Raw genomic sequence first — 13053 nt, 5'->3', positions numbered from 1 at the left:
TCAAGGTTTTATAGACATATTTTCAGAATCGAACGAGCGCCTTAGTCTTCATGCTTCCATGATTCTGAGATTCCTACATCGGCACCGTATCGCCAGCACCGTCATCCCATATCCAGTCTTGGAGTATTTCAACAATATTTGCACTATGCGTTCTTCTGTACTCAAGGATTCTTTAGACCGACTCCTCCTAAAAGAAAAGGGTATTGGAATTTATTTGTCTTTTGCTTACTTGCTTAAAACACATCCTGCGTTTCTGCTAGCAAGCCTCCAAAGCAGCTTTCAAAATCAGAATAAAACACTTGGATTTGTTCTTTGGAAATTATTGCATGGTCCTTTGAAATTACACATTGGCTGTGTCTTTATTTGTCTTCCACTGATCTTGGTTATTTATTCTTGATTTTAATTGATCATTATGCCTTCATCATTGAAATCTGTCAATAATAATAAAGTCAACTCATTTGACTTCTCACTACATCAGTTGCTTCCAGTTGGATTGGAGAAAGTGAATATTTGTATCAAGCAAATACTATTGGATATAAACTTCCAGAACTGTTGCTTTTACTCACCAATGTATCTTGGCTTACAACCCAAGGCTGATTTGGAACTTGGCAATATTAAATATTCCCAAATATAGAAGAGCCTTTTCCATGGCCACACTAAATTATTTGCCATCAGCTGTCACAGAAAGCCGTTTTAACAGTTTTTCCTGGCACTTGGGAGATTGTCCATGTAGCAATGGTGCAATAGAAACACTATGTCATATCCTTCTTGCAATTCCTATAGGAATATCAGAACCTGTACTTTGTTTATATCCAGGAAGCTCTGATGAGTTTTATATTTCTACACTATGACAGATACGAATATGACCACTTAAAAAACAACCCAATTCCTTGCTGCAGCTATTAGAACAAGGTCACAGATACTAAGTGAGATTGAGTTGTTTTGAGTCTGATCTTGTTAAATTTAATAATATGAACAGAATGTATTTGCTTCAATTTTGGCTTGTTTTTTGTTGCCTGAATTGTTTGTTTTTTTATGGTGGGGGGACTAGAAATTTAACTATTAAGTAAACTACTGAGAATAAAACAACTAACAAAATCCATCTAGAACTGACTAACAATCCAAAATATACAATCCATAGTGGCTGCAATGAAAACCATCATTTGCTAAATAGGTGGGACAATGCTGCCGTTTTAACATGTTGCCTAAAGGATAAAAGAATGGATAACTCTGTGGAGGGTTTTCTCCATTTGGGGTGCCACCACAAAAAAGACCCTATTCTCAGTTGACACCCACTTAACTGCTGAAGGTATTGGTCCCCAGAGCAGGACCTCAGATGCTGATATTAAAGGATGGACAGACTCAGATTTCTAACTTTTTCTCACCCCCACCCCTCAAGGTGGCCACTTTGTAGGATTTCCTCTGAATATTCCCCATCGTTTTGGGGTGTGACAGCTGCTATTTTTGCCCTACCATGCCCTGAAACAACACTAGATCCACGGTCTTTTGGAGGATACAAAATAGTGACCAGACTGCAAATCTAGTTGCTGTCAATTGCAGCAGTAGCAAGTGAACAAATCAAAAACAACCTTAGTTAATAAAGAAATACACTTTTACTGCCAGTACTAATGGAGAGCCCCACCCCTGAGAAACTGTTGGTGCTGGGCTGAAGTTTAGAGGGGTTTTTTGGTGGTGGGGGGAGGTTTGGCAGCAAAAGTGGGTGTGAAATTACCTCCCCCTCCCCTCTTTTGCGTTTCTAAAACTTAAGGCAGCTTACAAATGTTGAAATAACCTTCAGAGTAACAAACAAAAACTACATCCCCCCCCCCCCCACACACGCACAATTTAAAAGCAGTTATAGCAGAAACAGCAAAATAGGGGTGGGTGAAAGGCATCCACCCCTATTTCATAGATCTATTGATTGTGAAATTGTAGCCCTTTGGTGGTTTTCAAGGTGTGTGATTTTGGGAAGGGTAAGCAAAATTTAATGTATCTCTCTACAAACACTGGATGGTTGACTGACAGCCATCATTTCAGATTTCTCAGTGCCCCTTTCTGAGGAACATAGTGGAGTAGAGTAGTAGAAGCTACTTCCCCCCAGGCTACCCTTGGAATGAGGCACTCTGGGGAATTAGTGACTGTCTGCTTGGAGGCAACTTTGTAGGGCAGCTCCCCTCCCCCCCACCCCCCCGCCACTGAAATGTGTTGCCCGCTTTGTGGTGAGTCTGCATGAATCACTGCTTGAGCCTTACCTCCTTCCACAAAAAAGGTCGGTCAGATCCTTCTCTGCAAATGGAGTGCCAGAAGGTGATGCAGCTTCCTGCCTACTGAACTACGTCCCCTTGCAAAGCTATTTGAAATGTGTTAAAATGTAAACGCTGACCTTGCCTGATTAACCTTGGGCATGGCATTTTTCCTCATGTGGGGGCTGCCCTTTTTCTTTCCTTTGTCTCCTTCAAATCATCCTCCACTGAGTGTCTGTAATTGTGCTGCATCCCCTCATAAGGCATGATGGGATGATTCAGAAACTCAGAATGCAGAGCCTTAGCAGAATTACCCACCATCAGAAGAGGCTTGCCTGACACATCCCTGTATGATTGTCTACTCTGGGCATGCTTCCATCCAGTCAGTGAGGTATGCCCAGGATCAGAGGTGCATGCAGAAGCTCAGGATGGGCTCCTCTGAGAGTAGGTAATGCTTACTGTTATCATTCTTCTAGTAGTGAACTTAGGTGATGGAGTGCCTTGTGAAAGAGCGGGAAAGGGCTCTAAAGGAAACAGAAGTCAATCAGACTGTGAGTTAAATCTATGGCTGAGAGTAGAGATGTAAAATTTCTGCAAATGTTGAGGCCATGAGAGAAAAAACATTTCCCCCCCCCCCATTTCGGGGGGGGGATGGAAATTTTGGGGAAAAATAGAAAAATAAGCAATACTTATTTTTTTAGTGGTCTTTACAGGTCTGAAGTCGCTTTGTTGCTTCCAGATATTTTGGACATAAGCTCCCATCAGCCTCAGGCAGCATGGCCAATGGTCCGGAATGCTGGGCCCTGTAGTCCAAAACATCTGGAGGGTACCAGGTTGGGGAGGGGTGCTTAGGAAAATAAAGCAGCCTTTCTGTTCCTAAATTTAATTTATATATGACTTAGTTTGCTCATAAAATTATCATTATATTTTAAAACTTTTAAAAGTAAACTCAGTTAATAAATTTGTAATTATTGTCTGAATAGATTAGAACCTACATTAAATGACTGCTACAGCATCAGAAACGCAGGACTCTACAGAACAAACCCAAACTGTCAAGAATGTACATTTTTTGTCAAGAATGCACAATGGTGACTCTACTCACATGTTGGGAAGCTGACACATGGCACAGCCATCAGGACTAGTAGCCATTGATAGCCTCCTCCTCCATGTTCAACCCCCTTTTAAAGCCATCCAAATTGGCTGCCATCACTGCATCTTGTAGAAGTGAATTCCATAGTTTAACTATGCACTGTGTGAAGTCCTTCCTTTGATCTGTCCTGAATCTCCCACCAATCAACTTCACAGGATGACCCCATTGGGTTCAAGTAATATGAGAGATGACCTTGGGGGAGCTGGGGGTGGTGACGGCCGACAGGAAGCTCTGGCGTGGGCTGGTCCATGAAGTCACGAAGAGTCAGAAGTGACTGAACGAATAAACGACAACAATATGAGAGAGGGAGAAAATGTCTTCCTATCTACTATCTCCATACCATGCATAATTTTGTACTCCTCTCTCAGGTCTCCCCTCACTTGCCTTTTCTCTAAGCTAAACAATGCCAGATGTTGTAACCTTTCCTCATAGGAAAGAAAACTGGGGCGGGGGGAGAAATGGATTGGAGCATCAAGGAAGAGGGCATTGGTGGCCAGAAAACTGCAAAGGAACACTCCATGCAGCAACCTGTTGTTGTGGGTCCTGCTTGTTCAGTTTATGGTTAGGGGCAGTTGAGACTTGGAATGTTGGGATATTCGTTGATGTGGAGGGAAAGGAAAATGGAGAGCAGTAGGAGCGAAAACTGGCCTGCTCAAGCCTCAAACAGCTTGTAGTCAATGAGTGGGAGGGCTGGGTGATGTGTGCTGCAGTGTTAAATTCCCATCCCTGTGTGCTGTGGGGAAGTTTCAGAAGGAAAGAAAGTGGGGCAAAAGACTTCCTCCCTTTCCCACTCTCCAGGGCGACCCCCTAAATAGCAATAAAAAGCTCCAGCTCAGAATGGGGCAGCCTTCCACAAACCTGAGCCCCCTAGCAGGAGGAGGTCTCAATGGTGGGATAGAAAAAAAGGAGTCCTTTTCCTCTTCTTTCCTCACCTGTCCCACCCTGTGTTGTGTACAGCACTAGAAGCCCCCTGTTCCAGGCTAGCTGGACTCCTGAGCAAAAATCCTCTGGACTGAGGATGCACTGCAGAATTTTGTTGTAGGTTCCACTTGTTCGTACTATATTTTTTGGGTATCGGCTTTTGAAAGTTCAGAAACACAGGGTTAGGCAACGTGGTGCTCTCCACATGATTTGGACTATAACTCTCATAAGACCTAGCCAGCACGGTCAGTGGTCAAGGATTATGGGTGTTGTAGTCCAAAATTTCTGGAGGGTTCCAGTTTGCCTACCTTTCATTAAAAGGTACACGCTCCTTCCATGGCTCTAGACTCTTCAACACAGTGTTGAAAAAGAATTAGGAAGTTCTTTTTTTAATTTTGAAATATTATTTGTGTGAATTAGCTCATGGTAACACATGTTGTCTAAGGGGTATTGAATGACACATGCAGGCAGTAGTGTGGCCACTATCAGTGAGAATGGGCCAGTGTTAATTGTATAAATCAAAGTCATAAACAGATAAATGCTAGACCTAGATATTATAGGATAACTTTTCTGCAGTTGTTATGGCCATCCCATTCCTAATCTGTAGAGTGCAAAGAAGTTAAAAAGGATCTCTGCCCCCAATGGCTCACAGACTGCCCAAGGCATGAAAACAAGAGTATGGAGGTACACAGAGAAAGGCAGAAGTCAATATGTCAGTAGCAGTTCTTCTAATTACCCTGCCTTTGCCCCTTCTGATCCTTTTACAGAGTGCCCTAGTGATTTAAATGGAAACCAGGAGTTAGACAAACTCAAATCAGTTTCAAAGTGCTACACTCACATAGAAACCTCCTCCAATTCTGCTGACATTGACAAAATGACGAACGGAGAGACGTCCTCCTTCTGGCAGTCTGATGGGAGTGCTCGATCACACTGGATACGGTAAGGAAGAGGCTCCATTCCATGATTAAGGAGCTGCCTACGATATCCAGGGTTAAAATGATTCTCTCTTTGACAGACTTTGGTGGAGTTAACACAAAACTCCAGGCGGAACATATTTTTGATGGTAGACCAGAATTGTGCTCATTTAACCCTCACAGGTTCCTGGATATTCACATGCCGGATATAATGTTGGAATATGGTTGATGCACGTAAAGTCTGACCACATGTAGGCTTGATCCATTTGGTTGTTAGCCATGTGTGAGTAGAGCAAAAAGCCTTTATCTGATGCCAATCAGTTGATCTGAGGTGGGATATATTTATCTCTAGTAGGGGTGTCTCTCGATTAAAGTAATGTTATTTGTTGGATTAAATCTGCATACAAGGAAAAAACCTAGCTCTAATCTAAAGAGGAAAAAAGCCTACTGTCTTCATTTTCAGGTGTCACAGAAGGCATCAACTGGGTTCACAACACAACCCACACTCAGTGGTTGAGTATGGGTTGAGTGTGGGTTCTCATTAAACTGTGAGTTGTTGTTGAACCATGGGTTATCATGTTATCTGAACCTAGCCGCATTAACAAATCATGGCTTATTAACCATGAACTACCCAACAACAAACCATGGGTTCTCAGGGTGGCTTGTTCGAGAAAAAGAAGCCACTCTGCGGAAAACATGCTGGGTTCAAACAACGTGATAATGCACATTTCAACAACAACCCATAAGAACCATGCTGGATCAGACCAAGGGTTCATCTAGTCCAGCATTCTATTCACAGTGGCCAACCAGCTGCCCACGGGAAACGCACAAGCAGGACATGAGTGCAACAGCATTCCCCACCCATCTTCCCAAGCAACTGGTTTATGTAGTCATACTGCCTCTGATACTGGAGGTGGCATATAGCCATCAGGACTCGTAGCTATTGATAGCCTTCTCCAGGAATTTGTCTAGGCTTTTAAAGCCATCCAAATTGGTGGCTATCTCTGCATCTTGTGGTAGCGAATTCCATAGGGGGCATGAAGAAAAATAAGTTTTAAAATTCTGAACTAATTGTCTCCCCTAGAGAACAATACTGAACTAATTTCCCCTTCTCTTATAATACTAGAGCCCAGGGTCATCCAGTGAAGCTGAGTGGTGGGAGATTTAGGACAGATAAAAGGAAGGACAGTCGTCACATAGCGCATAGTCAAGCTGTGGAATTCTGATGGCTACCATCTTGGATGGCTTTAAATTCATGGATGGTAAGGCTACCGATGGCTACTAGTCATGCTGGCTATATGTTACCTCCAGCACCAGACACTGTATGACTCAGTGCCAGTTGCTAAGGATCATGAGTGGGAGGGTGCTCTTTCTGTCTTACTTGTGGGCTTCCCGTTGGGGCATCTTGTTGGCCACCAGGGTAACACATTGCTGTACTAGATAGACCTTTAGTCTGAGCAGGGCTCTTCCTGCGTTCTCATAAAAACATTTTGTTTCAGCAAAATTCCCAAGCAACCCACAATGCTGGTGTATAGTTACCTCTTTCTCTTTGCCTCGCAGTTTAAAGATGAAACCGGATGTCATTCTGAGGCACCTCTCCATTGCTGTTGCAGCCAACGACCAGAGTTATATGCCGCAGCAAGTTACAGTAGCAGTTGGAAGGACTGCCAGCAATCTCCAGGAGGTCCGCGATGTTCACATTCCCAGCAATGTTACTGGATACGTGACATTGTTGGAAAACGCTAACATTAGTCAGATGTGTGAGTCAATAACAATACAATTGGTGTTTCTTCTTCTTTTTTTTAAGATCTATTTTGACCAAATGGAAGGTAAGGGGAGAAGACTTCAAAAACAGTTTCTTTAGGGTGCTGAGGTTGGCTTGCCTCGAATTAAATTTCTTGGGCAGTGGTCAACAAATTTTGGCTTGGCTTGCTAGCTGAAATGGTTACATATGTCACCATTGACTTCTCCCTTCCGCAAGTCCCATGGCTGTGCAGAGAACTCAGGGAAGGGGGGCGGGGGTGCTGTTTGTCCTTGGGCTTTTGAAGAAGGTGCAAGCAGCGCTGCTGCCTTGAAGATCCCAACGAAAAGGGAAAGAAGCCACCCCCTCTAGCAGAAACCGAACAGGAAGGGAAAGAGACTATCCCTTCTTTCCTGAATGGAGAAGGAAAGGGGTCTGGTTTATCTCAATTCTTGTCGGGTTTTTGCAGGAGGCACCAGGAATGTGCTGCTGATGCTTTTTATGAAAGCCCAGCTTGTAGGAGAGAGAACTGGGGAGGAAAGTAGAGGTAGTTTCCCACAAGCAGGACTTTAGGTTGAAGCACAGGTGCTCACCAGCTGTGGGAGCAGCACTCACATATAGTGTGAAGGTGAGTCGATCTAACCAATCTTGTGCAATGGGTTAGTTGCAGTGCAAAAGTCTCACCTCTGAGAATTGGAGCTTTCCCTTTTCAAAGTCAGTTTTATGGTCTCCAGACATCTTGGTACATATAATCTGTACAAAAATACCAGCATTACAGAAATGCATTTCTCGGAATTCTCTCTTCTTGGGATTGCAGCTTGATCCATTGCTAGAATTGTTATGCATGCAAATAGCAAAATTGGGTGGTCGCCTGGCTGTGGCTATCAGTGTATAAGTGAAACGGGGACCCCTAAAAATAAGATACTGGCTTCTACATACTCAGTGGACTCACCATGTATACAGAAGTACAAATGTTTGTAAAGTTCAAAAGAAAAGAAAGAAAGCACTCCAAAATGCCTGACAAGGACATACAAAATGTTGAGTTGTCAGTTTGGCGGTAGGGGAGGTGGGTGGGAAAGAAAATGGAGAGGGCAGAGAGGGAGTTGCCCTGCTCAAGCCCCTTACAGTTTACAGTAAGTATCAGGGGTGCGCTAGGATTGCAAGTAGACTTAAAAAACACACCTCTGCATTATACAGGGATGTTTCAGGATGAAAAAAAGGAAAAGGACACCTTTCCCCTCTCCCACTTCCCAGAATTTTCCCCACCCCCACTAAGTTATAAAAAGCTCAAGTTTGGGGCTGTAGTACTATATAGCACAGCTGAGGAAGGCCCAAGTGGGGCAGGAAAGAAAAAAAGGGGGTCTTCTTCACCATGCCCATTCTTGACACCCCCCGTCCTGGAGCCTGAACAGCTCTGTTACAGGCTTCCTGGAGTCCTGGACAGGACCACTCCTCTTACCATGTAGAGTCCACATTTTGTTTCAGGTCCTTCTCATTCTCTGTCATTTTTTAATGTACTTGGAACAATTTTAAGCAAATCTTGGAGGAGATCTTGGGCAACACCCCTGCTCCTTGTAGGCCAGCATTTCTATTGCCAACACGTGTTCTGTTAATTAAAACAGAAATGTTTAAAAGGTGCTGGTTAGCTTTTGGCTCAGGCTGCCCAAACTTTAACATGGGAAGGCAGAGCTCACTCCAAGGAATGTAACTTTTTTGGGGTGGGGGAGTCTTTATTGTAATTGCATCTCCCCCCCCTTCCCCTGGCCATGTAAAATACACATGGTGTTGATGATCATCCAAGCAAGAAAAATGCGCTCCAGGTGTTGAAAGTTCAAGAGGTCCTTGCCTAGGCTATGGGGATCAGGGATTTGAAGAACCAGCCCATCCCCCCCCCTCGGGAATGGAGCCAGTGTGAGCGGGCCCTTGGGAGTTGATACCGTAGGTCTGCCTCGAGTGGCCGTTCTTGGCTGAAATTAAGGGCTGTCAAAGTGGGAGACTGAAGATGATCAGGGGACTGGAAACAAAGTCCTACGAGGAGAGACGGAAAGAACTGGGCATGTATAGCCTGGAGAAGCGAAGATTGAGGGGAGATACAGTAGCTCTCTTCATGTCCTTGAAAGGTTTCCCAGAGACGAAGGCCACGATCTCTTCTCAGTCATCCTAGAGTGCAGGATGTGGAATAATGGGCTCAAGTTCCAGGAAGCCAGATTCCGGCTGGACATCAGGGAAAACTTCCTGACTGTTAGAGCAATACGACAATGGAGCATTCCCTAGGAAGGTGGTGGGCTCTCCCACACTGGAGGCATTCATGATGAGGCTGGAAAGCCACCTGTCAGGGATGCTCTGACTTGGATTCCTGCACTGAGCAGGGGGTTGGACTCGATGGCCTTATAGGCCCCTTCCAACCCTACTATTCTATGATTCTATGATCTCACCAATGCGATACACTCTGCAATGTGGACTTCATTGAGAGGAGCGCGACCTGCGCAAAAGCAGGAAGAGATCCCAGAGGGTTGTGCCCATATTCATTAGGGTTGGGTGTTGGGAGTGCCATTCTGGGTTTTCTTCAGGCACTGAGGTACCTTGGGCCGGCACTGGTAGCTTTACAGGAGTGGATCTGGCCACTTAAGACAGGCATGCTTGGCACACGTTTGGTAACGTGAATGCTTCCCTCTGCCATTCAGCTCTCATGAAGTCCACGCCCTCGCTCATTGTAAAAATTGTAGTGAGAGCCATCCAGTCCAAACGTTAACCCAGTGTTCTTCGACCTGGCACACTCCAGGTGGGTCGGACCGCAGCTGGCTGGGGTTGATGGGAGCTGCAGTCCGACCCACCTGGAGGGTGCTAGTTTGGGGAACGCTGGGTTAAAATATGCAGTATGGGAGCTAGAATTGCCATGACCCTCCCAGGACGTGCGCTCCCAGTGGCCCCTTGGTAAAGGACTTACAGTGTAGTTGTTCCAAATATACATGGCCGTGAAAGATCCTTGTGTTATTTCTTGTCACCACCTTTCTGGGGCAGGAGTTGGGCAACTGGCTCTCCTGCCGCCTTCGTTGGAAGCGGTAGTCACTTCTCACGCTCCCCGTCCTGAACGGAACCTGGATTCTCTGTTACCCGCGTTCGTCACGCCAGGCATGGGAAATAACCAAATCAGCTAGGGAGACATTAGCATGAATCGTGGCTGGCGCAGTGGTGTGCAGTTGTGCCCAAGGTTATTGACTCAGCAAAGTGGCTGGGCATTTATTTCCTCTAGATCGGGAGAGGGGAGCTTTTGGCCCTCCTGATGTTGATGGCCTCTGACCATTGGCCATGCTGGCTAAGGCTGATGTGAGTTGGCACCTGGAGGACCACAGGTTCCTCCACGCTCTAGTCAGTCCAGTTCAAGCACGTTCTCAGCACTCCCAGAAGGCTTGCTTGCCCAGCACCTGCCTCCCAGGCAGACCAGTGCATGCAGAGCCTGACGGAAGGTGGGTTTGCCCCAGAAGGGTACGCACGAAGCAAAATGAGCCACGCCTTGGATTGCTGGTGAAGTTGCTCGTCTGCCCTCCGCCGTTGGGATGAGCACCCTGACCCTGGCTGCAACTTGACGCAAGACGAATTGAAGCGTCTTCACGCTCCCCACGATTTGCTAGTAGCTGTGGTGGGGCCTACATGGCTGCGTAGATTCATGGCACATGCACCAGCGGTGTGCCCCGTTAGCTGTTCTTAAGTGTGATCGATGATCGGGAACTTCCCTTTCAGCTGTAGAACTTCCAGTTTGGCCCATGCCTGGAAGAAATTACCCTTCTTTGATACTCTTGACAGATGTGCAGATAAATATCAAGCGTTGCCTTAGCGACGGGTGTGACACCAGAATCCACGGTCTCAGGGCTATCGGCTACCAAAGAATGAAGAAGGGTGGCGTTTCCGTCTGCGATGCTTCGGCGATCTGGTACTGGTCGCTTTTGACCTCCCTGGTCACGGCATCCATGGAGACCAACCCTGCAATTGTTCACGCTATCCTGCAAAATACTCAGTGAGTGCCAGCCTCTCTTTGCCCTGTGGCTCTTCTCTGAGCACTTCTCTCTTTTGCAACGCATACGATCTTCGTTCTCTATTTTATTTATTGCATTTCTATCCCGCCTTTTTTCCTCTTGCAAGGAACCCAAGGCGGCTTACACCATCCTCCTCCTCTCCATTTTATCCTCACAACAACAACCCTGTGAGGGAGGTTGGGCTGAGAGTCTGTGACTGGCCCAAAGTCACCCAGTGAGCTTCCATGGCTGAGTGGGGACTAGAACCCGGATCTCCTGGCTCCCAGTCCAACACTCTCGCCACTACACCACACTGGTTCTACATTTTTCTTCCTAGCATTTAGTATATATGTACATCCACATTCACGTAAGGTCAGGTATTCCTCTAGGCCAGCCTTCCCCAATCGGATGCCCTTCAGATGTTTTGGACTACAACTCCCAGCATTCCTTCCCATTGGCCATGGTGGCAGGGGCTGATGGGAGTTTAAGTCGAAAACATTTGGAGGGCACCAGGTTGGAGAAGGCTGCTGTAGGCATTAAGCTCATAAAATGGATTTACTTTGAGCGACAGATGGTGTGGTGGGTGAATTGGGAAGAGGCACCTTCCTTCTGCACATGTCATCTTCAGTCTGTGCTTTTAAGATGTTTCGTTTGACTATTCTTTTGCAGCACTTTGGCATCTGAAAAGTCATTTACAAATTGTGTACTTTAAAAAGAAAAAGGAAGCCCCCTTTTAATTTCGGGAGCAACTTTTTAAGAGGATGTGATGAAATTCTTGGTGGAGGACACCACTTTCTATTTCATTTCTCCTTCCCTACCTCCTTGGAGAGGGGGCGGAGAGGAAGCTAATGACTGCCTCTGTGTGAGGCTGACATTAACTGCCAGGGCCTGGAGAACTCTAGGTCAGCAGGAGGGTTGTTTTTGTTGGGTGAACATCTTTACTATCATCCAGATTCTGAGGGCATTTATTTATTGATTTGATTTGTACCCTACCGTCCTACCAAAAATGGCACTCAAGGCAGCTTACAGAGGCAATAAAAATGCATTAAAACAATATGTTAAAATACAATAACAGCATAACGGTTGCAGATTAAAAGTAGCATCCAACCCAACATCTGCAGCTCTTTCTTGCACCTCTTTCCGGAGGGAGGAACTGCTTACCTGGACTGTGACACTGGCTGTCAGGGGCCAGAAGAGACTGCTGCTGCCACTGCCGCATACCCCGAAGATACTGTACCTTTGTGTTGATTTTAATTACAAGCCACTGAAAATTCAAAGAGGTTTTCTTTGTCCTCTAGCTTCCTCTGTCAGGTGGGGTGAAGGTGGGGAGAAAGTCATGAATTGTCAGTGGGCAAAGCTGTTACAGAGCAGATTTCTTTATTTTTATTTATTAAAATGGTAAACCCTCCCCCTCCCCCCGCGTTCAAGGTCCCAATGTGGCTAACAAACAACCCTAAGTAAAACCATAATAAAATAATACAGAGGTGTAGCCAGGCCCCACATGGGCAGGTGTTCTCAGTGACATACTTCCTCCGCTGCTGTGTTGTGGCAAACCTCGTCCGTTCTCGACTTCAGCAGTGCTTTCTTGTCGTGATTGGCGTGAGGTTGTTTCTGACTAGATGCTGTCTTTCCCCTCCCTCGTCCTCCAGGAAGGCTCTGCAGCATATGCCACCGCTCTCGCTGTCCCCAGGTTCCACAGACTTCTCCAGTTTCTTATCCCCAAACGTTTTGGAAGAAGTGGACAGTTTTCTCCTGGGAATTACCAGGTATAATAATAATGGAGTCAGAGTACAGTAGGAGGAGGGTGCTGAATGGTTGTTACAGAATTAAAGTCTAGCTTTTTAGTTCACAGCCCTCCCCGTTTAAAAAAAAAAAAGTCCAAGAGGGGATGTGATAGAACAGGGGTCCCCAACTTTTTTGGACCTGTGGGCATATTTGGGAATTTGAGAAACTGCTATGGGTGCCATCACAAAATGGCTCCTGCAGTGGATGTGGCTAGTCATATAATGGCTGCTATGGGGGCCTGGCCAGTCAAGTGTGAGCTAAAGAGGTGATAGCAGGGGAGAGAAAA

At 45.8% G+C, this 13053-nt stretch overlaps 1 protein-coding gene across 9 annotated transcripts in view; it reads left to right on the top strand.

The window, feature by feature from the left end:
- ZZEF1 (zinc finger ZZ-type and EF-hand domain containing 1) overlaps positions 1-13053 on the top strand; it is a 129959-nt gene that overhangs the window by 22294 nt on the left and 94612 nt on the right. For 8 of the 9 annotated variants that reach the window (XR_014786139.1, XM_084822807.1, XM_084822806.1 and 5 more), the window contains 5 exons: positions 6-200; positions 5082-5253; positions 6789-6988; positions 10774-10984; positions 12632-12748. Coding sequence is in view for 8 of the 9 variants with exons in the window: in XM_084822807.1 (XP_084678933.1) it covers positions 6-200; positions 5082-5253; positions 6789-6988; positions 10774-10984; positions 12632-12748 (895 nt within the window). In the remaining variant the exon portion in view is untranslated. Of the gene's footprint in view, positions 1-5; positions 201-5081; positions 5254-6788; positions 6989-10773; positions 10985-12631; positions 12749-13053 lie in introns of those variants that run through there. The other variant, XM_084822809.1, reaches the window with a different exon arrangement.

Source organism: Heloderma suspectum, chromosome 16 (assembly GCF_057233095.1).
Source record: "Heloderma suspectum isolate Gila_16-S chromosome 16, 16-S_ref, whole genome shotgun sequence".
In the NCBI taxonomy this organism is placed as follows: domain Eukaryota; kingdom Metazoa; phylum Chordata; class Lepidosauria; order Squamata; family Helodermatidae; genus Heloderma; species Heloderma suspectum.
This window is presented reverse-complemented; position numbering and strand designations above follow the sequence as displayed.